The sequence below is a fragment of the Oncorhynchus masou genome, unplaced genomic scaffold (assembly GCF_036934945.1).
Source record: "Oncorhynchus masou masou isolate Uvic2021 unplaced genomic scaffold, UVic_Omas_1.1 unplaced_scaffold_2497, whole genome shotgun sequence".
In the NCBI taxonomy this organism is placed as follows: Eukaryota; Metazoa; Chordata; class Actinopteri; order Salmoniformes; family Salmonidae; genus Oncorhynchus; species Oncorhynchus masou.
The window spans coordinates 5,909-30,830 of NW_027008949.1; the positions used below are offsets into that span (position 1 = coordinate 5,909).

The 24,922-nt window shown below is 45.0% G+C and overlaps 1 protein-coding gene across 1 annotated transcript in view; it reads right to left on the reverse strand.

Annotated features, from left to right (window-relative positions):
- Nucleotides 1–1,238: 1,238 nt before the first annotated feature.
- The window catches only part of LOC135533600 (metallophosphoesterase 1-like), a 35,890-nt gene continuing 12,206 nt past the window's right edge, over nucleotides 1,239–24,922 (reverse strand). The window contains exons 4-8 of the mRNA XM_064960889.1: nucleotides 10,545–10,625; nucleotides 10,043–10,154; nucleotides 6,593–6,715; nucleotides 3,399–3,539; nucleotides 1,239–1,530 (exon numbers count right to left, since the gene is read on the reverse strand). Coding sequence (XP_064816961.1) covers nucleotides 1,351–1,530; nucleotides 3,399–3,539; nucleotides 6,593–6,715; nucleotides 10,043–10,154; nucleotides 10,545–10,625 — 637 coding nt within the window. The 3' untranslated portion in view covers nucleotides 1,239–1,350. The remainder of the gene's footprint in view (nucleotides 1,531–3,398; nucleotides 3,540–6,592; nucleotides 6,716–10,042; nucleotides 10,155–10,544; nucleotides 10,626–24,922) is intronic.

The window sequence follows — 24,922 nt, forward strand, 5'->3', positions numbered from 1 at the left end:
CTTAAGTCCGTCATTGAAAATAAGAATTTATTCTTAACTGACTTGCCTAGTTAAATAAAGGTAAAATATAAATAAATAGGATCCTTTTTTACCGAGTTACTGTGTCACTACGGTGGTAATGATGCAGTTGAGAACTGTTGAGACAGTTTCATGCCTAGTTAGTTCCTGGTTAACTGATGTCAACGCGCTGTAATAGAAAGTGTTTCCAGATGGTTCTGCCGCATTGGTCCACAGTCACAGACAAATTCACCTGAACTCTGTTGACAATAATCTGCTTTTTTTTTATTAGTATTTACATCAGGGGGAAAAAAACCTGGTGGAAAACAACGGTCTTCAAAGAAGCACATTGACACATTAGGGCCATAAATTAGGTGTGTGTGTGTGTGTGTGTGTGTGTGTGTGTGTGTGTGTGTGTGTGTGTGTGTGTGTGTGTGTGTGTGTGTGTGTGTGTGTGTGTGTGTGTGTGTGTGTGTGTCATTAATACTATACATCAAATGCTGGTTGAAGACATGCGCTTCCAGAGACTTCTGTACTGTATACAGGCCGTACAGAGATCAAAACCTGTAGTCATAAACCCTCTTCCAGAGTAGGACTGCTGATCTAGGATCAGTTTAGCCATTTGAGATCACAATGAATGAGATGACATGGACAGGAATAGCCTCCTGATCCTAGGTCAGGACGACTACTCTGAGATGGTTTTATGAATACAGGCCGGAGATGGGAGACTGTGAACTTTAAAACTTCTCGGGGGGGGGGCACCATATTTCATGCACCACATTCAGTAGTCAAACGTTTGAAATGGCATGAATAGAGCCAACGTGATTCCAACACACAGGTGCTCTCCAGGTAGAAGCTGTCCTTAACTACAGATCTAGAATCAGATCCCCAATACTAATGTTAAGGTACTATTAGGGCAGAGTTGGTCAACACGACCCCTGGAGAACTCTTTCCTCTTTTCACACTACTAACCCGCGTAGAGCTGTACTGGGCGAGCCTGGTAATGCAACAATTAGAGTTGCTGGAACCATACTGGAAAGGACGATTGGACAAAATAAAATATCTGAGCCAGCAGAGTACGGTTCGGTTCTATAGTGTGAAGCAGGTACCAGGAGCGCTCCGGCAGGAGCGTTGGTCACCACTCTGCATGACAGGGACGACAGCATAGCCACCTCTCTGCACCAGAGGGACGACAGCATAGCCACCTCTCTGCACCAGAGGGACGACAGCATAGCCACCTCTCTGCACCAGAGGGACGACAGCATAGCCACCTCTCTGCACCAGAGGGACGACAGCATCCATTATCTGACCCTGTATCATTCAGCAGTCAGGGACAACCTCTACCTGAGACGATCAGAGAGACTTGTGTTTGCTGATGGGACAGAAGGTGATGCACTGGAGAAGACCTCTTATCCACACGACCAGAGGGAGGAGGAGGAGGCTGGCTCCGGTAGAACAGTACAGAGCTATCACCGTACTCTCCTCTGGAAGGAAACACTTCGACAGGCCGTAACCGCTTGGAGAGAAAGAACCCTGAGAGAGAGAGAGAGAGAGAGAGAGAGAAAGGCAATACTGTATATATTGCGTCTATGGCGTACAGGGCATCTATACACACTACCCCATAATGACATCACACTACTCCATAATGACATCACACTACCCCATAATGACATCACACTACCCCATAATGACATCACACTACTCCACAATGACATCACAATACTCCATAATGACATCACAATACTCCATAATGACATCACAATACTCCATAATGACATCACACTACCCCATAATGACATCACAATACTCCATAATGACATCACACTACCCCATAATGACATCACACTACCCCATAATGACATCACACTACTCCATAATGACATCACAATTCTCCATAATGACATCACAATACTCCATAATGACATCACAATACTTCATAATGACATCACAATACTCCATAATGACATCACAATACTCCATAATGACATCACACTGCCCCATAATGACAAAGCGAAAATAAGTTTTTTTAGAAATAATAATATAACTATTCAGACTCTTTGCTATGAGACTTGAACTTGAGTTCAGGTGCATCCTGTTTCCCATTGATCATCATTGAGATTGATTGGAGTCCATCTGTGGTAAATTTAATTGTTTGGGCATTATTTGGAAAAGCACACACCTGTCTATATAAGGTCCCACAGTTTACAGTGCATGACAGAGCAAAAACCAAGCCATGAGGTCAAAGGAATTGTCTGTAGAGAGCCGAGACAGGATTGAGTCGAGGCACAGATCTGGGGAAGGGTCCAATGAAAGACGTTTGGAGCCACCAAGACTCTTCCTAAAGCTGGCCACCCGGCCAAACTGAACAATCGGGGGAGAAGGGCCTTGGTCTGGGAGGTGAGCAAGAATCCGATGGTCACTCTGACAGAGATTCAGAGTTCCTCTGTGGAGATGGGTGAACCTTCCAGAAGGACAACCATCTCTGCAGCACTCCACCAATCAGGCCTTTATGGTAGAGTGGCCAGATGGATGCCACTCCTCAGTAAAAGGCACATGACAGACCGATTGGAGTTTGCCAAAAGGCACCTAAAGGACTCTGACAATGAGAAATAAGATTCTTTGGTCTCATGAAACCAAGTTTGAACTCTTTGGCCTGAATGCCAAGCGTTATGTCTGGAGGAAACCTGGCACCATCCCCACGGTGAAGCATTTTCCAGCAGCAGGGACTTGTCAGGATCAAGTGCTCAGGACCTCAGACTGGGGTGAAAGTTCACCTTCCAACAGGACAATGACCCTAAGCACACAGCCAAGACAGCTCAGGAGTAGCTTCGGGACAAGTCTCTGAATGTCCTTGAGTGGCCCAGCCAGAGCCTGGACTTGAACCCGATCGAACATCTCTGGAGAGACCTGAAAATAGCTGTGCAGTGATGCTTCCCATCATACCCAAGAAGACTCAAGACTGTAATCGCTGCCAAAGATGCTTCAACGAAGTACTGAGTAAAGAGTCTCAATACTTATGTAAATGTGTATTGAGAAAATAAAAAGTGTTTGCTTTGTCATATGGTATTGTGTGTAGATTGATGAGGGGAAAAAATATTTAATACATTTTAGAATAAGGCTGTAACGTAAACAAAATGTGGAAAAAGTCAAGGGGTCTGAATACTTTCCGAATACCCTGTTTACAGGAGAAGGCTAAAGCACAAAACAGCTCTGTTAACATTGAGGTATCAGAGTAACATCAGAGTTCGTAGGTTAGTTTGATATATTCCAGAGCGAGCACACCAGATTCGACTGTCACTCACCCTCAAGTCCTTGACGAGGGTAATCAGGTGAGCTACAACAACATTGGGAAACATCTGGGCGTCCCAGTGGAGAGGTTTATTACTGATTGAGTGACTTACCAGGATGAAGCTGGGGTTGTTGCGGTTCCTCCAGTTGAAGGACGGAACACTGATCTCTGTGTACCGGTTGTCATGGAGAACCTGACAGCCGCTGTGGGTGTGGCCACTGAGAACCAGGCGGGGCTTAAACCATTGCAACAGCTGGGAGGAGGAAGGGAAGGAATCTTTCATCATACCTGTACCCCAGGAGGCTGGTGAGGGAGTACGGGTCATAATAATGGCAGGGTTCATTCATACCGTTCCAGCCGTTACTATGTACCTGTTTTCCCCATTGAAGATGCCACCAGCCGCCTGTGACTTGAACCTCGCACCAATGGCAAATGTAACATTATATCAGGGGTGGCCAACTGACTCTACAAGATAATGGTTTACTGGATAACCAGGCCTCATTACAGATGCTCTGTTGGTGAAAGGTCACTAGACAGACATCTGGTACCGTCCCTGGTCTAGTGACAGACATCTGGTACCATCCCTGGTCTAGACAGACATCTGGTACCGTCCCTGGTCTAGACAGACATCTGGTACCGTCCCTGGTCTAGACAGACATCTGGTACCGTCCCTGGTCTAGTGACAGACATCTGGTACCGTCCCTGGTCTAGTGACAGACATCTGGTACCGTCCCTGGTCTAGTGACAGACATCTGGTACCATCCCTGGTCTAGACAGACATCTGGTACCGTCCCTGGTCTAGTGACAGACATCTGGTACCGTCCCTGGTCTAGACAGACATCTGGTACCGTCCCTGGTCTAGTGACAGACATCTGGTACCATCCCTGGTCTAGTGACAGACATCTGGTACCGTCCCTGGTCTAGTGACAGACATCTGGTACCATCCCTGGTCTAGTGACAGACATCTGGTACCGTCCCTGGTCTAGTGACAGACATCTGGTACCGTCCCTGGTCTAGTGACAGACATCTGGTACCGTCCCTGGTCTAGTGACAGACATCTGGTACCGTCCCTGGTCTAGTGACAGACATCTGGTACCGTCCCTGGTCTAGACAGACATCTGGTACCGTCCCTGGTCTAGTGACAGACATCTGGTACCGTCCCTGGTCTAAACAGACATCTGGTACCGTCCCTGGTCTAGTGACAGACATCTGGTACCGTCCCTGGTCTAGTGACAGACATCTGGTACCGTCCCTGGTCTAGTGACAGACATCTGGTACCGTCCCTGGTCTAGTGACAGACATCTGGTACCGTCCCTGGTCTAGTGACAGACATCTGGTACCGTCCCTGGTCTAGTGACAGACATCTGGTACCGTCCCTGGTCTAGTGACAGACATCTGGTACCGTCCCTGGTCTAGTGACAGACATCTGATACCGTCCCTGGTCTAGTGACAGACATCTGGTACCGTCCCTGGTCTAGACAGACATCTGGTACCGTCCCTGGTCTAGTGACAGACATCTGGTACCATCCCTGGTCTAGACAGACATCTGGTACCGTCCCTGGTCTAGTGACAGACATCTGGTACCGTCCCTGGTCTAGTGACCGACATCTGGTACCGTCCCTGGTCTAGTGACAGACATCTGGTACCGTCCCTGGTCTAGTGACAGACATCTGGTACCGTCCCTGGTCTAGTGACAGACATCTGGCACCGTCCCTGGTCTAGTGACAGACATCTGGTACCGTCCCTGGTCTAGTGACAGACATCCGGTACTTTGGGATTTGGTGGTCCAAATTATAATCTGAGTGGTAGGCTGCGGTCTAAACAAATAGACATTTGGTACCGTCCCCGTCCCTGGTCTAGTGACAGACATCTGGTACCGTCCCTGGTCTAGTGACAGACATCTGGTACCGTCCCTGGTCTAGTGACAGACATCTGGTACCGTCCCTGGTCTAGTGACAGACATCTGGTACCGTCCCTGGTCTAGTGACAGACATCTGGTACTGTCCCTGGTCTAGTGACAGACATCTGGTACCGTCCCTGGTCTAGTGACAGACATCTGATACCGTCCCTGGTCTAGTGACAGACATCTGGTACCGTCCCTGGTCTAGTGACAGACATCTGGTACCGTCCCTGGTCTAGACAGACATCTGGTACCGTCCCTGGTCTAGACAGACATCTGGTACCGTCCCTGGTCTAGTGACAGACATCTGGTACCATCCCTGGTCTAGACAGACATCTGGTACCGTCCCTGGTCTAGTGACAGACATCTGGTACCGTCCCTGGTCTAGTGACAGACATCTGGTACCGTCCCTGGTCTAGTGACCGACATCTGGTACCGTCCCTGGTCTAGTGACAGACATCTGGTACCGTCCCTGGTCTAGTGACAGACATCTGGTACCGTCCCTGGTCTAGTGACAGACATCTGGCACCGTCCCTGGTCTAGTGACAGACATCTGGTACCGTCCCTGGTCTAGTGACAGACATCCGGTACTTTGGGATTTGGTGGTCCAAATTATAATCTGAGTGGTAGGCTGCGGTCTAAACAAATAGACATTTATTTATAAAAATGTAAGTTAAACAATAGCTTTTCAGGGTCTTTTAACAATAGTAATCTCAGTAATCTAAATTTTAACTAATCATAATATTTCACATCAAACAATCAAATGGTTGTCATATAACTGGATACCTTACAGCACACTGTGATTTCCAATATTAAAGATGTCTTCAACATTGAATCGTTGTAGCATAGAAACTGCATTCAAATCTTGATGTCTTGTCATTCTACTCATTTTGCCATTGGGGATGGAGAGAACATTTTTCGGTTTTCATCCTAATTCCCTGCAGTTCTACTCATTTTGCCATGTTCGTATATCTGAGTTGGTGACTAACAAAATCAATGGGGCCCCCTGGAGGTCAGGGCCCCTGGAGGTCAGGGCCCCTGGAGGTCAGGGCCCCTGGGCACAAGCCTTGGGTAGCCTGGGCAGTTATTCAGCCATGATTACTTCCAAGTTTAGATAGCTGGCAAGGCTAATTTACCTAGCGATCTATAAAATGTTATCTGACATGGGATAATGGATTGACTGTTGTCTATTCTTCTGACTTCCATTCCAACAAATTACAAATAATGTTTTTATTTCTGGGGGGGTTCGGTCACCCGTAGTGGTCCTTGTGAACCGAACCAAACCATGTGCTTTACCTCCTGTCACTCATTGCCATACAAAACACGTTGGGCTTCATAATGACAGCAAATTGAGGTTGGCAAGAGCACAAACTGATCTGGGACCAGTCTATCAGTGGTCCACGTACCCTGTGAGAGGCCTCCTGAGACAGCACGTCGTACTTCTCTCTGAACAGCAGGTGGCGCTCTTCAGGAGGAGCAGCATCCCGACCCGTACAGCCCGCATCACTCACCCGGTACAGAGGGTAATGCTGAGAGAGAGACAGACAGACAGACAGACAGACAGACAGACAGACAGACAATATGTTGTTGATTATTGTGAGTAGTCCTCGTTTTCCCAATCAAGTCACTTGGATAGAGGAACAAACTAGAAATGTGAAAAGAACTTCAGAAACTCAACTCATTTACCGCGCAATAGGGGCTATTACCGCGCAATAGGGGCTATTACCGCGCAATAGGGGCTATTACCGCGCAATAGGGGCTATTACCGCGCAATAGGGGCTATTACCGCGCAATAGGGGCTATTGGAGAGTTCATCAATGAGCTTGATGCCTTGATAAGCTCCTTTCCTGAGGACGGCTCACCTCTCACAGTCCTGGGCGACTTTAACCTCCCCACGTCTACCTTTGACTCATTCCTCTCTGCCTCCTTCTTTCCACTCCTCTCCTCTTTGACCTCACCCTCTCACCTTCCCCCTACTCACAAGGCAGGCAATACGCTCGACCTCATCTTTACTAGATGCTGTTCTTCCACTAACCTCATTGCAACTCCCTCCAAGTCTCCGACCACCACCTTGTATCCTTTTCCCTCTCGCTCTCATCCAACACTTCCCACACTGCCCCTACTCGGATGGTATCGCGCCGTCCCAACCTTCGCTTCTCTCCCCCGCTCTCTCCTCTTCCATCCTATCATCTCTTCCCTCTGCTCATACCTTCTCCAACCTATCTCCTGATTCTGCCTCCTCAACCCTCCTCTTTCCCTTTCTGCATCCTTTGACTCTCTATGTCCCCTATCCTCCAGGCCGGCTCGGTCCTCCCCTCCCGCTCCGTGGCTCGACGACTCATTGCGAGCTCACAGAACAGTGCTCCGGGCAGCCGAGCGGAAATGGAGGAAAACTTCGCCTCCCTGCGGACCTGGCATCCTTTCACTCCCTCCTCTCTACATTTTCCTCCTCTGTCTCTGCTGCTAAAGCCACATTCTTCCACTCTAAATTCCAAGCATCTGCCTCTAACCCTAGGAAGCTCTTTGCCACCTTCTCCTCCCTCCCTGAATCCTCCTCCCCCTCCCCCCTCCTCCCTCTCTGCAGATGACTTCGTCAACCATTTTGAAAAGAAGGTCGACGACATCCGATCCTCGTTTGCTAAGTCAAACAACACCACTGGTTCTGCTCACACTGCCCTACCCTGTGCTCTGACCTCTTTCTCCCCTCTCTCTCCAGATGAAATCTCGCTTCTTGTGACGGCCGGCCGCCCAACAACCTGCCCGCTTGACCCTATCCCCTCCTCTCTTCTCCAGACCATTTCCGGAGACCTTCTCCCTTACCTCACCTCGCTCATCAACTCATCCCTGACCGCTGGCTACATCCCTTCCGTCTTCAAGAGAGCGAGAGTTGCACCCCTTCTGAAAAACCTACACTCGATCCCTCCGATGTCAACAACTACAGACCAGTATCCCTTCTTTCTTTTCTCTCCAAAACTCTTGAACGTGCCGTCCTTGGCCAGCTCTCCCGCTATCTCTCTCAGAATGACCTTCTTGATCCAAATCAGTCAGGTTTCAAGACTAGTCATTCAACTGAGACTGCTCTTCTCTGTATCACGGAGGCGCTCCGCACTGCTAAAGCTAACTCTCTCTCTTCTGCTCTCATCCTTCTAGACCTATCGGCTGCCTTCGATACTGTGAACCATCAGATCCTCCTCTCCACCCTCTCCGAGTTGGGCATCTCCGGTGCGGCCCACGCTTGGATTGCGTCCTACCTGACAGGTCGCTCCTACCAGGTGGCGTGGCGAGAATCTGTCTCCTCGCCACGCGCTCTCACCACTGGTGTCCCCCAGGGCTCTGTTCTAGGCCCTCTCCTATTCTCGCTATACACCAAGTCACTTGGCTCTGTCATAACCTCACATGGTCTCTCCTATCATTGCTATGCAGACGACACACAATTAATCTTCTCCTTTCCCCCTTCTGATGACCAGGTGGCGAATCGCATCTCTGCATGTCTGGCAGACATATCAGTGTGGATGACGGATCACCACCTCAAGCTGAACCTCGGCAAGACGGAGCTGCTCTTCCTCCCGGGGAAGGACTGCCCGTTCCATGATCTCGCCATCACGGTTGACAACTCCATTGTTTCCTCCTCCCAGAGCGCTAAGAACCTTGGCGTGATCCTGGACAACACCCTGTCGTTCTCAACTAACATCAAGGCGGTGGCCCGTTCCTGTAGGTTCATGCTCTACAACATCCGCAGAGTACGCCCCTGCCTCACACAGGAAGCGGCGCAGGTCCTAATCCAGGCACTTGTCATCTCCCGTCTGGATTACTGCAACTCGCTGTTGGCTGGGCTCCCTGCCTGTGCCATTAAACCCCTACAACTCATCCAGAACGCCGCAGCCCGTCTGGTGTTCAACCTTCCCAAGTTCTCTCACGTCACCCCGCTCCTCCGCTCTCTCCACTGGCTTCCAGTTGAAGCTCGCATCCGCTACAAGACCATGGTGCTTGCCTACGGAGCTGTGAGTGGAACGGCACCGCAGTACCTCCAGGCTCTGATCAGGCCCTACACCCAAACAAGGACACTGCGTTCAACCACCTCTGGCCTGCTCGCCTCCCTACCACTGAGGAAGTACAGTTCCCGCTCAGCCCAGTCAAAACTGTTCGCTGCTCTGGCCCCCAATGGTGGAACAAACTCCCTCACGACGCCAGGACAGCGGAGTCAATCACCACCTTCCGGAGACACCTGAAACCCCACCTCTTCAAGGAATACCTAGGATAGGATAAAGCAATCCTTCTCACCCCCCCCCCTTAAATGATTTAGATGCACTATTGTAAAGTGGCTGTTCCACTGATGTCAGAAGGTGAATTCACCAATTTGTAAGTCGCTCTGGATAAGAGCGTCTGCTAAATGACTTAAATGTAAATGTAAATGTAATTACCGCGCAATAGGGGCTATTACCGCGCAATAGGGGCTATTACCGCGCAATAGGGGCTATTATAAAAGCATATATCTACCTGCAGGATAATGGGTGGTGTAGGAGGGTAGGTCCATGCGTCTCGACAGAATTCTTTGATAATGCTGGACTGGGAATTCTGTCAGAAAGCAAAACACAACAGGCATGTCATGAGGGCTCCATAACGTGTGAGGAGGAGGATGTGTCAACCTGCAGTAATGAACAGTTGAGGTTCCTGGACAGTGTGTACAGCTGTCTGTGAGGTGGAGGATGTGTCTACCTGCAGTAATGAACAGTTGAGGTTCCTGGACAGTGTGTACAGCTGTCTGTGAGGTGGAGGATGTGTCTACCTGCAGTAATGAACAGTTGAGGTTCCTGGACAGTGTGTACAGCTGTCTGTGAGGTGGAGGATGTGTCTACCTGCAGTAATGAACAGTTGAGGTTCCTGGACAGTGTGTACAGCTGTTTCTCCACTGATTGGCAGATAGGACAGCCGTCACCATGCAACGCCATGCTGTTAACCAATAGGAAGCTAGAGAGACACACAGAGACAATATCTTAGGGTTTATACAGTAGAGAGACAACACCTTGGGGTTTATACAGTAGAGAGACAACACCTTGGGGTTTATACAGTAGAGAGACAACACCTTGGGGTTTATACGGTGGAGAGACAACCCCTTGGGGTTTATACAGTAGAGAGACAACACCTTGGGGTTTATACAGTAGAGAGACAACACCTTGGGGTTTATACAGTAGAGAGACAACCCCTTGGGGTTTATACAGTAGAGAGACAACTCCTTGGGGTTTATACAGTAGAGAGACAACACCTTGGGGTTTATACAGTAGAGAGACAGAGACAACACCTTGGGGTTTATACAGTAGAGAGACAACCCCTTGGGGTTTATACAGTAGAGAGACTTACTTCACTCCTTTCTTGGTGACCATTCTGGTGGAGGTGGTATTGAAGGCCTTCTCAAAGCGCTGTAACTTGAACCAGTCCATTCTTCAGGAGGAGGAGATGGCCCCAAGCCAGTAAGAGGTTAGTCCATGCAGTCACGTCCAGACAAGCCATTTTGCATCATTATTCTGTGAGACTTTTCATTGGCTACTACAAGCTTCTTTTGAAGGTTAAACTGTCAAGAACAGAGGCCACTATTCACTATTCCCCAGTACGCTTTGGTTATTCTGCAATCTGTAAATTACTATAGAAGGTAATTACAGAATGGGCCTGTCAAATTGGGATACAGTGTACGATATGTACAGGAGTCTACAGTATACGGTATGTACAGTATAGAGTCTGCAGTATACGGTATGTACAGTATAGAGTCTGCAGTATACGGTATGTACAGGAGGCTGCCGTATACGATATGTACAGGAGTCTACAGTATACGGTATGTACAGGAGTCTGCAGTATACGGTATGTACAGGAGGCTGCAGTATACGGTATGTACAGGAGGCTGCAGTATACGGTATGTACAGGAGGCTGCAGTATACGGTATGTACAGGAGTCTGCAGTATACGGTATGTACGGGAGGCTGCAGTATACGGTATGTACAGGAGGCTGCAGTATACGGTATGTACAGGAGTCTGCAGTATATGGTATGTACAGGAGTCTGCAGTATACGGTATGTACAGGAGTCTGCAGTATACGGTATGTACAGGAGGCTGCAGTATACGGTATGTACAGGAGGCTGCAGTATACGGTATGTACAGGAGTCTGCAGTATACGGTATGTACAGGAGTCTGCAGTATACGGTATGTACAGGAGGCTGCAGTATACGGTATGTACAGGAGTCTGCAGTATACGGTATGTACAGGAGTCTGCAGTATATGGTATGTACAGGAGTCTGCAGTATAAGGTATGTACAGGAGGCTGCAGTATACGGTATGTACAGGAGGCTGCAGTATACGGTATGTACAGGAGTCTGCAGTATATGGTATGTACAGGAGTCTGCAGTATGGTATGTACAGGAGTCTGCAGTATATGGTATGTACAGGAGTCTGCAGTATACGGTATGTACAGGAGTCTGCAGTATAGGGTATGTACAGGAGTCTGCAGTATATGGTATGTACAGGAGTCTGCAGTATACGGTATGTACAGGAGTCTGCAGTATACGGTATGTACAGGAGTCTGCAGTATATGGTATGTACAGGAGTCTGCAGTATACGGTATGTACAGTAGAGTCTGCAGTATACGGTATGTACAGGAGTCTGCAGTATACGGTATGTACAGGAGTCTGCAGTATACGGTATGTACAGGAGTCTGCAGTATACGGTATGTACAGGATAGAGTCTGCAGTATACGGTATGTACAGGAGTCTGCAATATACGGTATGTACAGGAGGCTGCAGTATACGGTGTGTGCAGTATAGAGTCTGCAGTATACGGTATGTGCAGTATAGGGTCTGCAGTCTATGTGCAGTATACGGTATGTGCAGTATAGAGTCTGCAGTATACGGTATGTGCAGTATAGAGTCTGCAGTATACGGTATGTACAGTATAGAGTCTGCAGTATACGGTATGTACAGTACAGAGTCTGCAGTATACGGTATGTACAGTAGAGTCTGCAGTATACGGTATGTGCAGTATAGAGTCTGCAGTATACGGTATGTGCAGTATAGAGTCTGCAGTATACGGTATGTACAGTATAGAGTCTGCAGTATACGGTATGTACAGTATAGAGTCTGTAGTATACGGTATGTACAGTATAGAGTCTGCAGTATACGGTATGTGCAGTATAGAGTCTGTAGTATACGGTATGTACAGTATAGAGTCTGCAGTATACGGTATGTGCAGTGTAGAGTCTGCAGTATACGGTATGTAGAGTATAGAGTCTGCAGTATACGGTATGTGCAGTATAGAGTCTGCAGTATACGGTATGTAGAGTATAGAGTCTGCAGTATACGGTATGTGCAACGTAGAGTATAGAGTTTGCAGTATACGGTATGTACAGTATAGAGTCTGCAGTATACGGTATGTACAGTATAGAGTCTGCAGTGTACGGTATGTAGAGTATAGAGTCTGCAGTGTACGGAATGTAGAGTATAGAGTTTGCAGTATACGGTATGTACAGTATAGAGTTTGCAGTATACGTTATGTGCAGTATAGAGTCTGCAGTATACTGTATGTGCAGTATAGAGTCTGCAGTATACAGTATGTACAGTATAGAGTCTGCAGTGTACGGTATGTAGAGTATAGAGTTTGCAGTATACGTTATGTGCAGTATAGAGTCTGCAGTATACCGTATGTGCAGTATAGAGTTTGCAGTATACGGTATGTACAGTATAGAGTTTGCAGTATATGTTATGTGCAGTATAGAGTTTGCAGTATACGGTATGTACAGTATAGAGTCTGCAGTATACGGTATGTGCAGTATAGAGTCTGCAGTATACGGTATGTGCAGTATACGTTATGTAGAGTATAGAGTCTGCAGTATACAGTATGTGCAGTATACGGTATGTAAAGTATAGAGTTTACAGTATACGGTATGTACAGTAGAGAGTCTGCAGTGTATGTTATGTGCAGTATAGGTTGCAGTATACGGTATGTAGAGTATAGAGTCTGCAGTATACGGTATGTGCAGTATAGAGTCTGCAGTATACTGTATGTAGAGTATAGAGTCTGCAGTATACGGTATGTACAGTATAGAGTCTGCAGTGTATGTTATGTGCAGTATAGGTTGCAGTATACGGTATGTAGAGTATAGAGTCTGCAGTATACAGTATGTGCAGTATAGAGTCTGCAGTATACTGTATGTAGAGTATAGAGTCTGCAGTATACGGTATGTACAGTATACAGTATGTAGAGTATAGAGTCTGCAGTGTACGGTATGTAGAGTATAGAGTCTGCAGTGTATGTTATGTGCAGCATAGTGTCTGCAGTATACGGTATGTAGAGTATAGAGTCTGCAGTATACGGTATGTGCAGTATACAGTATGTAGAGTATAGAGTCTGCAGTGTACGGTATGTAGAGTATAGAGTCTGCAGTATACGGTATGTGCAGTATACGGTATGTAGAGTATAGAGTTTGCATTATACGGTGTGTGCAGTATACGGTATGTACAGTATAGAGTTTGCAGTATACGGTATGTACAGTATAGAGTCTGCAGTGTATGTTATGTGCAGTATAGAGTCTGCAGTATACGGTATGTAGAGTATAGAGTCTGCAGTATACGGTATGTGCAGTATACGGTATGAAGAGTATAGAGTCTGCAGTGTACGGTATGTAGAGTATAGAGTCTGCAGTATACGGTATGTGCAGTATACGGTATGTAGAGTATAGAGTTTGCAGTATACGGTATGTGCAGTATACGGTATGTACAGTATAGAGTCTGCAGTATACGGTATGTACAGTATAGAGTCTGCAGTATACGGTATGTACAGTATAGAGTCTGCAGTATACGGTATGTACAGTAGGTTGTGCAGTATACGGTATGTACAGTATAGAGTCTGCAGTATAGAGTCTGCAGTATACGGTATGTACAGTATAGAGTCTGCAGTATACGGTATGTAGAGTATAGAGTCTGCAGTATACGGTATGTGCAGTAAGGGTATGTAGAGTATAGAGTTTGCAGTATACGGTATGTACAGTATAGAGTCTGCAGTAAACGGTATGTACAGTATGGAGTCTGTAGTATACGGTATGTACAGTATAGAGTCTGTAGTATACGGTATGTGCAGTATAGAGTCTGTAGTATACGGTATGTACAGTATAGAGTCTGCAGTATACGGTATGTACAGTATAGAGTCTGCAGTATACGGTATGTGCATCATAGAGTCTGCAGTATACGGTATGTAGAGTATAGAGTCTGCAGTATACGGTATGTGCAGTATACGGTATGTAGAGTATAGAGTCTGCAGTATACGGTATGTGCAGTATAGGGTCTGCAGTATACGGTATGTGCAGTATACGGTATGTGCAGTATAGAGTCTGCAGTATACGGTATGTGCAGTATAGAGTCTGCAGTGTACGGTATGTGCAGTATCGGGTCTGCAGTATACAGTATGTGCAGTATACGGTAGGTACAGTATAGAGTCTGCAGTATACGGTATGTGCAGTATACGGTATGTACAGTATAGAGTTTGCAGTATACGGTATCTACAGGAGTCTGCAGTATACGGTATGTACAGGAGTCTGCAGTATATGGTATGTACAGGAGTCTGCAGTATACGGTATGTACAGGAGTCTGCAGTATACGGTATGTACAGGAGTCTGCAGTATACAGTATGTACAGGAGTCTGCAGTATACGGTATGTACAGGAGTCTGCAGTATACAGTATGTACAGGAGTCTGCAGTATACGGTATGTACAGGAGTCTGCAGTATATGGTATGTACAGGAGTCTGCAGTATACGGTATGTACAGTATAGAGTCTGCAGTATACGGTATGTACAGGGGTCTGCAGTATACGGTATGTACAGGAGTCTGCAGTATATGGTATGTACAGGAGTCTGCAGTATACGGTATATACAGGAGTCTGCAGTATACGGTATGTACAGTATAGAGTCTGCAGTATACGGTGTGTACAGGAGTCTGCAGTACGGTATGTACAGGAGTCTGCAGTATACGGTATGTACAGGAGTCTGCAGTATATGGTATGTACAGGAGTCTGCATTATACGGTATGTACAGTAGAGAGTCTGCAGTATACGGTATGTACAGGAGTCTGCAGTATACGGTATGTACAGGAGTCTGCAGTATACGGTATGTACAGGAGTCTGCAGTATATGGTATGTACAGGAGTCTGCAGTATACGGTGTGTACAGGAGTCTGCAGTATACGGTATGTACAGGAGTCTGCAGTATATGTTATGTACAGGAGTCTGCAGTATACGGTATGTACAGTATAGAGTCTGCAGTATACGGTATGTACAGGAGTCTGCAGTATACGGTATGTACAGGAGTCTGCAGTATACGGTATGTACAGGAGTCTGCAGTATACGGTATGTACAGGCGTCTGCAGTATACGGTATGTACAGTATAGAGTCTGCAGTATACGGTATGTACAGGAGTCTGCAGTATACGGTATGTACAGGAGTCTGCAGTATACGGTATGTACAGGAGTCTGCAGTATATGGTATGTACAGGAGTCTGCAGTATACGGTATGTACAGGATAGAGTCTGCAGTATACGGTATGTACAGGGGTCTGCAGTATACGGTATGTACAGGAGTCTGCAGTATATGGTATGTACAGGAGTCTGCAGTATACGGTATATACAGGAGTCTGCAGTATACGGTATGTACAGGAGTCTGCAGTATATGGTATGTACAGGAGTCTGCAGTATACGGTATGTACAGGAGTCTGCAGTATACGGTATGTACAGGAGTCTGCAGTATATGGTATGTACAGGAGTCTGCAGTATACGGTATGTACAGGAGTCTGCAGTATACGGTATGTACAGGAGTCTGCAGTATATGGTATGTACAGGAGTCTGCAGTATACGGTATGTACAGTAGAGTCTGCAGTATACGGTATGTACAGGAGTCTGCAGTATACGGTATGTACAGGAGTCTGCAGTATACGGTATGTACAGGAGTCTGCAGTATACGGTATGTACAGGATAGAGTCTGCAGTATACGGTATGTACAGGAGTCTGCAATATACGGTATGTATAGGAGTCTGCAGTATACGGTATGTACAGGAGTCTGCAGTATACAGTATGTACAGGAGGCTGCAGTATACGGTGTGTGCAGTATAGAGTCTGCAGTATACGGTATGTGCAGTATAGGGTCTGCAGTATACGGTATGTGCAGTATACGGTATGTGCAGTATAGAGTCTGCAGTATACGGTATGTGCAGTATAGAGTCTGCAGTATACGGTATGTACAGTATAGAGTCTGCAGTATACGGTATGTACAGTACAGAGTCTGCAGTATACGGTATGTACAGTAGAGTCTGCAGTATACGGTATGTGCAGTATAGAGTCTGCAGTATACGGTATGTGCAGTATAGAGTCTGCAGTATACGGTATGTACAGTATAGAGTCTGCAGTATACGGTATGTACAGTATAGAGTCTGTAGTATACGGTATGTACAGTATAGAGTCTGCAGTATACAGTATGTGCAGTATAGAGTCTGTAGTATACGGTATGTACAGTATAGAGTCTGCAGTATACGGTATGTGCAGTGTAGAGTCTGCAGTATACGGTATGTAGAGTATAGAGTCTGCAGTATACGGTATGTGCAGTATAGAGTCTGCAGTATACGGTATGTAGAGTATAGAGTCTGCAGTATACGGTATGTGCAGTAAGGGTATGTAGAGTATAGAGTTTGCAGTATACGGTATGTACAGTATAGAGTCTGCAGTATACGGTATGTACAGTATAGAGTCTGCAGTGTACGGTATGTAGAGTATAGAGTCTGCAGTGTACGGTATGTAGAGTATAGAGTTTGCAGTATACGGTATGTACAGTATAGAGTTTGCAGTATACGTTATGTGCAGTATAGAGTCTGCAGTATACTGTATGTGCAGTATAGAGTCTGCAGTATACAGTATGTACAGTATAGAGTCTGCAGTGTACGGTATGTAGAGTATAGAGTTTGCAGTATACGTTATGTGCAGTATAGAGTCTGCAGTATACCGTATGTGCAGTATAGAGTTTGCAGTATACGGTATGTACAGTATAGAGTTTGCAGTATATGTTATGTGCAGTATAGAGTTTGCAGTATACGGTATGTACAGTATAGAGTCTGCAGTATACGGTATGTGCAGTATAGAGTCTGCAGTATACGGTATGTGCAGTATACGTTATGTAGAGTATAGAGTCTGCAGTATACAGTATGTGCAGTATACGGTATGTAAAGTATAGAGTTTACAGTATACGGTATGTACAGTAGAGAGTCTGCAGTGTATGTTATGTGCAGTATAGGTTGCAGTATACGGTATGTAGAGTATAGAGTCTGCAGTATACGGTATGTGCAGTATAGAGTCTGCAGTATACTGTATGTAGAGTATAGAGTCTGCAGTATACGGTATGTACAGTATAGAGTCTGCAGTGTATGTTATGTGCAGTATAGGTTGCAGTATACGGTATGTAGAGTATAGAGTCTGCAGTATACAGTATGTGCAGTATAGAGTCTGCAGTATACTGTATGTAGAGTATAGAGTCTGCAGTATACGGTATGTACAGTATACAGTATGTAGAGTATAGAGTCTGCAGTGTACGGTATGTAGAGTATAGAGTCTGCAGTGTATGTTATGTGCAGCATAGTGTCTGCAGTATACGGTATGTAGAGTATAGAGTCTGCAGTATACGGTATGTGCAGTATACAGTATGTAGAGTATAGAGTCTGCAGTGTACGGTATGTAGAGTATAGAGTCTGCAGTATACGGTATGTGCAGTATACGGTATGTAGAGTATAGAGTTTGCATTATACGGTGTGTGCAGTATACGGTATGTACAGTATAGAGTTTGCAGTATACGGTATGTACAGTATAGAGTCTGCAGTGTATGTTATGTGCAGTATAGAGTCTGCAGTATACGGTATGTAGAGTATAGAGTCTGCAGTATACGGTATGTGCAGTATACGGTATGAAGAGTATAGAGTCTGCAGTGTACGGTATGTAGAGTATAGAGTCTGCAGTATACGGTATGTGCAGTATACGGTATGTAGAGTATAGAGTTTGCAGTATACGGTATGTGCAGTATACGGTATGTACAGTATAGAGTCTGCAGTATACGGTATGTACAGTATAGAGTCTGCAGTATACGGTATGTACAGTATAGAGTCTGCAGTATACGGTATGTACAGTAGGTTGTGCAGTATACGGTATGTACAGTATAGAGTCTGCAGTATAGAGTCTGCAGTATACGGTATGTACAGTATAGAGTCTGCAGTATACGGTATGTAGAGTATAGAGTCTGCAGTATACGGTATGTGCAGTAAGGGTATGTAGAGTATAGAGTTTGCAGTATACGGTATGTACAGTATAGAGTCTGCAGTAAACGGTATGTACAGTATGGAGTCTGTAGTATACGGTATGTACAGTATAGAGTCTGTAGTATACGGTATGTGCAGTATAGAGTCTGTAGTATACGGTATGTACAGTATAGAGTCTGCAGTATACGGTATGTACAGTATAGAGTCTGCAGTATACGGTATGTGCATCATAGAGTCTGCAGTATACGGTATGTAGAGTATAGAGTCTGCAGTATACGGTATGTGCAGTATACGGTATGTAGAGTATAGAGTCTGCAGTATACGGTATGTGCAGTATAGGGTCTGCAGTATACGGTATGTGCAGTATACGGTATGTGCAGTATAGAGTCTGCAGTATACGGTATGTGCAGTATAGAGTCTGCAGTGTACGGTATGTGCAGTATCGGGTCTGCAGTATACAGTATGTGCAGTATACGGTAGGTACAGTATAGAGTCTGCAGTATACGGTATGTGCAGTATACGGTATGTACAGTATAGAGTTTGCAGTATACGGTATCTACAGGAGTCTGCAGTATACGGTATGTACAGGAGTCTGCAGTATATGGTATGTACAGGAGTCTGCAGTATACGGTATGTACAGGAGTCTGCAGTATACGGTATGTACAGGAGTCTGCAGTATACAGTATGTACAGGAGTCTGCAGTATACGGTATGTACAGGAGTCTGCAGTATACAGTATGTACAGGAGTCTGCAGTATACGGTATGTACAGGAGTCTGCAGTATATGGTATGTACAGGAGTCTGCAGTATACGGTATGTACAGTATAGAGTCTGCAGTATACGGTATGTACAGGGGTCTGCAGTATACGGTATGTACAGGAGTCTGCAGTATATGGTATGTACAGGAGTCTGCAGTATACGGTATATACAGGAGTCTGCAGTATACGGTATGTACAGTATAGAGTCTGCAGTATACGGTGTGTACAGGAGTCTGCAGTATACGGTATGTACAGGAGTCTGCAGTATACGGTATGTACAGGAGTCTGCAGTATATGGTATGTACAGGAGTCTGCATTATACGGTATGTACAGTAGAGAGTCTGCAGTATACGGTATGTACAGGAGTCTGCAGTATACGGTATGTACAGGAGTCTGCAGTATACGGTATGTACAGGAGTCTGCAGTATATGGTATGTACAGGAGTCTGCAGTATACGGTGTGTACAGGAGTCTGCAGTATACGGTATGTACAGGAGTCTGCAGTATATGTTATGTACAGGAGTCTGCAGTAGATGGTATGTACAGTATAGAGTCTGCAGTATACGGTATGTACAGGAGTCTGCAGTATACGGTATGTACAGGAGTCTGCAGTATACGGTATGTACAGGAGTCTGCAGTATATGGTATGTACAGGCGTCTGCAGTATACGGTATGTACAGTATAGAGTCTGCAGTATACGGTATGTACAGGAGTCTGCAGTATACGGTATGTACAGGAGTCTGCAGTATACGGTATGTACAGGAGTCTGCAGTATATGGTATGTACAGGAGTCTGCAGTATACGGTATGTACAGGATAGAGTCTGCAGTATACGGTATGTACAGGGGTCTGCAGTATACGGTATGTACAGGAGTCTGCAGTATATGGTATGTACAGGAGTCTGCAGTATACGGTATATACAGGAGTCTGCAGTATACGGTATGTACAGTATAGAGTCTGCAGTATACGGTGTGTACAGGAGTCTGCAGTATACGGTATGTACAGGAGTCTGCAGTATACGGTATGTACAGGAGTCTGCAGTATATGGTAAGTACAGGAGTCTGCAGTATACGGTATGTACAGTAGAGAGTCTGCAGTATACAGTATGTACAGGAGTCTGCAGTATACGGTATGTACAGGAGTCTGCAGTATACGGTATGTACAGGAGTCTGCAGTATATGGTATGTACAGGAGTCTGCAGTATACGGTGTGTACAGGAGTCTGCAGTATACGGTATGTACAGGAGTCTGCAGTATATGTTATGTACAGGAGTCTGCAGTATATGGTATGTACAGTATAGAGTCTGCAGTATACGGTATGTACAGGAGTCTGCAGTATACGGTATGTACAGGAGTCTGCAGTATACGGTATGTACAGGAGTCTGCAGTATATGGTATGTACAGGAGTCTGCAGTATACGGTATGTACAGTATAGAGTCTGCAGTATACGGTATGTACAGGAGTCTGCAGTATACGGTATGTACAGGAGTCTGCAGTATATGGTATGTACAGGAGTCTGCAGTATACGGTATGTACAGGATAGAGTCTGCAGTATACGGTATGTACAGGAGTCTGCAATATACGGTATGTATAGGAGTCTGCAGTATACGGTATGTACAGGAGTCTGCAGTATACAGTATGTACAGGAGGCTGCAGTATACGGTGTGTGCAGTATAGAGTCTGCAGTATACGGTATGTGCAGTATAGGGTCTGCAGTATACGGTATGTGCAGTATACGGTATGTGCAGTATAGAGTCTGCAGTATACGGTATGTGCAGTATAGAGTCTGCAGTATACGGTATGTACAGTATAGAGTCTGCAGTATACGGTATGTACAGTACAGAGTCTGCAGTATACGGTATGTACAGTAGAGTCTGCAGTATACGGTATGTGCAGTATAGAGTCTGCAGTATACGGTATGTGCAGTATAGAGTCTGCAGTATACGGTATGTACAGTATAGAGTCTGCAGTATACGGTATGTACAGTATAGAGTCTGGAGTATACGGTATGTACAGTATAGAGTCTGCAGTATACGGTATGTGCAGTATAGAGTCTGTAGTATACGGTATGTACAGTATAGAGTCTGCAGTATACGGTATGTGCAGTGTAGAGTCTGCAGTATACGGTATGTAGAGTATAGAGTCTGCAGTATACGGTATGTGCAGTATAGAGTGTAGTATACGGTATGTACGGTATAGAGTCTGCAGTATACGGTATGTGCAGTATAGAGTCTGCAGTATACGGTATGTAGAGTATAGAGTCTGCAGTATACGGTATGTGCAGTAAGGGTATGTAGAGTATAGAGTTTGCAGTATACGGTATGTACAGTATAGAGTCTGCAGTATACGGTATGTACAGTATAGAGTCTGCAGTGTACGGTATGTAGAGTATAGAGTCTGCAGTGTACGGTATGTAGAGTATAGAGTTTGCAGTATACGGTATGTACAGTATAGAGTTTGCAGTATACGTTATGTGCAGTATAGAGTCTGCAGTATACTGTATGTGCAGTATAGAGTCTGCAGTATACAGTATGTACAGTATAGAGTCTGCAGTGTACGGTATGTAGAGTATAGAGTTTGCAGTATACGTTATGTGCAGTATAGAGTCTGCAGTATACCGTATGTGCAGTATAGAGTTTGCAGTATACGGTATGTACAGTATAGAGTCTGCAGTATACGGTATGTGCAGTATAGAGTCTGCAGTATACGGTATGTGCAGTATACGTTATGTAGAGTATAGAGTCTGCAGTATACAGTATGTGCAGTATACGGTATGTAAAGTATAGAGTTTACAGTATACGGTATGTACAGTAGAGAGTCTGCAGTGTATGTTATGTGCAGTATAGGTTGCAGTATACGGTATGTAGAGTATAGAGTCTGCAGTATACGGTATGTGCAGTATAGAGTCTGCAGTATACTGTATGTAGAGTATAGAGTCTGCAGTATACGGTATGTACAGTATAGAGTCTGCAGTGTATGTTATGTGCAGTATAGGTTGCAGTATACGGTATGTAGAGTATAGAGTCTGCAGTATACAGTATGTGCAGTATAGAGTCTGCAGTATACTGTATGTAGAGTATAGAGTCTGCAGTATACGGTATGTACAGTATACAGTATGTAGAGTATAGAGTCTGCAGTGTACGGTATGTAGAGTATAGAGTCTGCAGTGTATGTTATGTGCAGCATAGTGTCTGCAGTGTACGGTATGTAGAGTATAGAGTCTGCAGTATACGGTATGTGCAGTATACGGTATGTAGAGTATAGAGTTTGCATTATACGGTGTGTGCAGTATACGGTATGTACAGTATAGAGTTTGCAGTATACGGTATGTACAGTATAGAGTCTGCAGTGTATGTTATGTGCAGTATAGAGTCTGCAGTATACGGTATGTAGAGTATAGAGTCTGCAGTATACGGTATGTGCAGTATACGGTATGAAGAGTATAGAGTCTGCAGTGTACGGTATGTAGAGTATAGAGTCTGCAGTATACGGTATGTGCAGTATACGGTATGTAGAGTATAGAGTTTGCAGTATACGGTATGTGCAGTATACGGTATGTACAGTATAGAGTCTGCAGTATACGGTATGTACAGTATAGAGTCTGCAGTATACGGTATGTACAGTATAGAGTCTGCAGTATACGGTATGTACAGTAGAGTGTGCAGTATACGGTATGTACAGTATAGAGTCTGCAGTATAGAGTCTGCAGTATACGGTATGTACAGTATAGAGTCTGCAGTATACGGTATGTAGAGTATAGAGTCTGCAGTATACGGTATGTGCAGTAAGGGTATGTAGAGTATAGAGTTTGCAGTATACGGTATGTACAGTATAGAGTCTGCAGTAAACGGTATGTACAGTATGGAGTCTGTAGTATACGGTATGTACAGTATAGAGTCTGTAGTATACGGTATGTGCAGTATAGAGTCTGTAGTATACGGTATGTACAGTATAGAGTCTGCAGTATACGGTATGTACAGTATAGAGTCTGCAGTATACGGTATGTGCAGCATAGAGTCTGCAGTATACGGTATGTGCAGTATACGGTATGTAGAGTATAGAGTCTGCAGTGTACGGTATGTAGAGTATAGAGTCTGCAGTATACGGTATGTGCAGTATACGGTATGTAGAGTATAGAGTTTGCATTATACGGTATGTGCAGTATACGGTATGTACAGTATAGAGTTTGCAGTATACGGTATGTACAGTATAGAGTCTGCAGTGTATGTTATGTGCAGTATAGAGTCTGCAGTATACGGTATGTAGAGTATAGAGTCTGCAGTATACGGTATGTGCAGTATACGGTATGTAGAGTATAGAGTCTGCAGTGTACGGTATGTAGAGTATAGAGTCTGCAGTATACGGTATGTGCAGTATACGGTATGTAGAGTATAGAGTTTGCAGTATACGGTATGTGCAGTATACGGTATGTACAGTATAGAGTCTGCAGTATACGGTATGTACAGTATAGAGTCTGCAGTAAACGGTATGTACAGTATAGAGTCTGCAGTATACGGTATGTACAGTAGAGTGTGCAGTATACGGTATGTACAGTATAGAGTCTGCAGTATAGAGTCTGCAGTATACGGTATGTACAGTATAGAGTCTGCAGTATACGGTATGTACAGTATAGAGTCTGTAGTATACGGTATGTACAGTATAGAGTCTGCAGTATACGGTATGTGCAGTATAGAGTCTGTAGTATACTGTATGTACGGTATAGAGTCTGCAGTATACGGTATGTACAGTATAGAGTCTGCAGTATACGGTATGTACAGTATAGAGTCTGCAGTGTATGTTATGTGCAGTATAGAGTCTGCAGTATACGGTATGTAGAGTATAGAGTCTGCAGTATACGGTATGTGCAGTATACGGTATGAAGAGTATAGAGTCTGCAGTGTACGGTATGTAGAGTATAGAGTCTGCAGTATACGGTATGTGCAGTATACGGTATGTAGAGTATAGAGTTTGCAGTATACGGTATGTGCAGTATACGGTATGTACAGTATAGAGTCTGCAGTATACGGTATGTACAGTATAGAGTCTGCAGTATACGGTATGTACAGTATAGAGTCTGCAGTATACGGTATGTACAGTAGAGTGTGCAGTATACGGTATGTACAGTATAGAGTCTGCAGTATAGAGTCTGCAGTATACGGTATGTACAGTATAGAGTCTGCAGTATACGGTATGTAGAGTATAGAGTCTGCAGTATACGGTATGTGCAGTAAGGGTATGTAGAGTATAGAGTTTGCAGTATACGGTATGTACAGTATAGAGTCTGCAGTAAACGGTATGTACAGTATAGAGTCTGTAGTATACGGTATGTACAGTATAGAGTCTGTAGTATACGGTATGTGCAGTATAGAGTCTGTAGTATACGGTATGTACAGTATAGAGTCTGCAGTATACGGTATGTACAGTATAGAGTCTGCAGTATACGGTATGTGCAGCATAGAGTCTGCAGTATACGGTATGTGCATCATAGAGTCTGCAGTATACGGTATGTAGAGTATAGAGTCTGCAGTATACGGTATGTGCAGTATACGGTATGTAGAGTATAGAGTCTGCAGTGTACGGTATGTAGAGTATAGAGTCTGCAGTATACGGTATGTGCAGTATACGGTATGTAGAGTATAGAGTTTGCATTATACGGTATGTGCAGT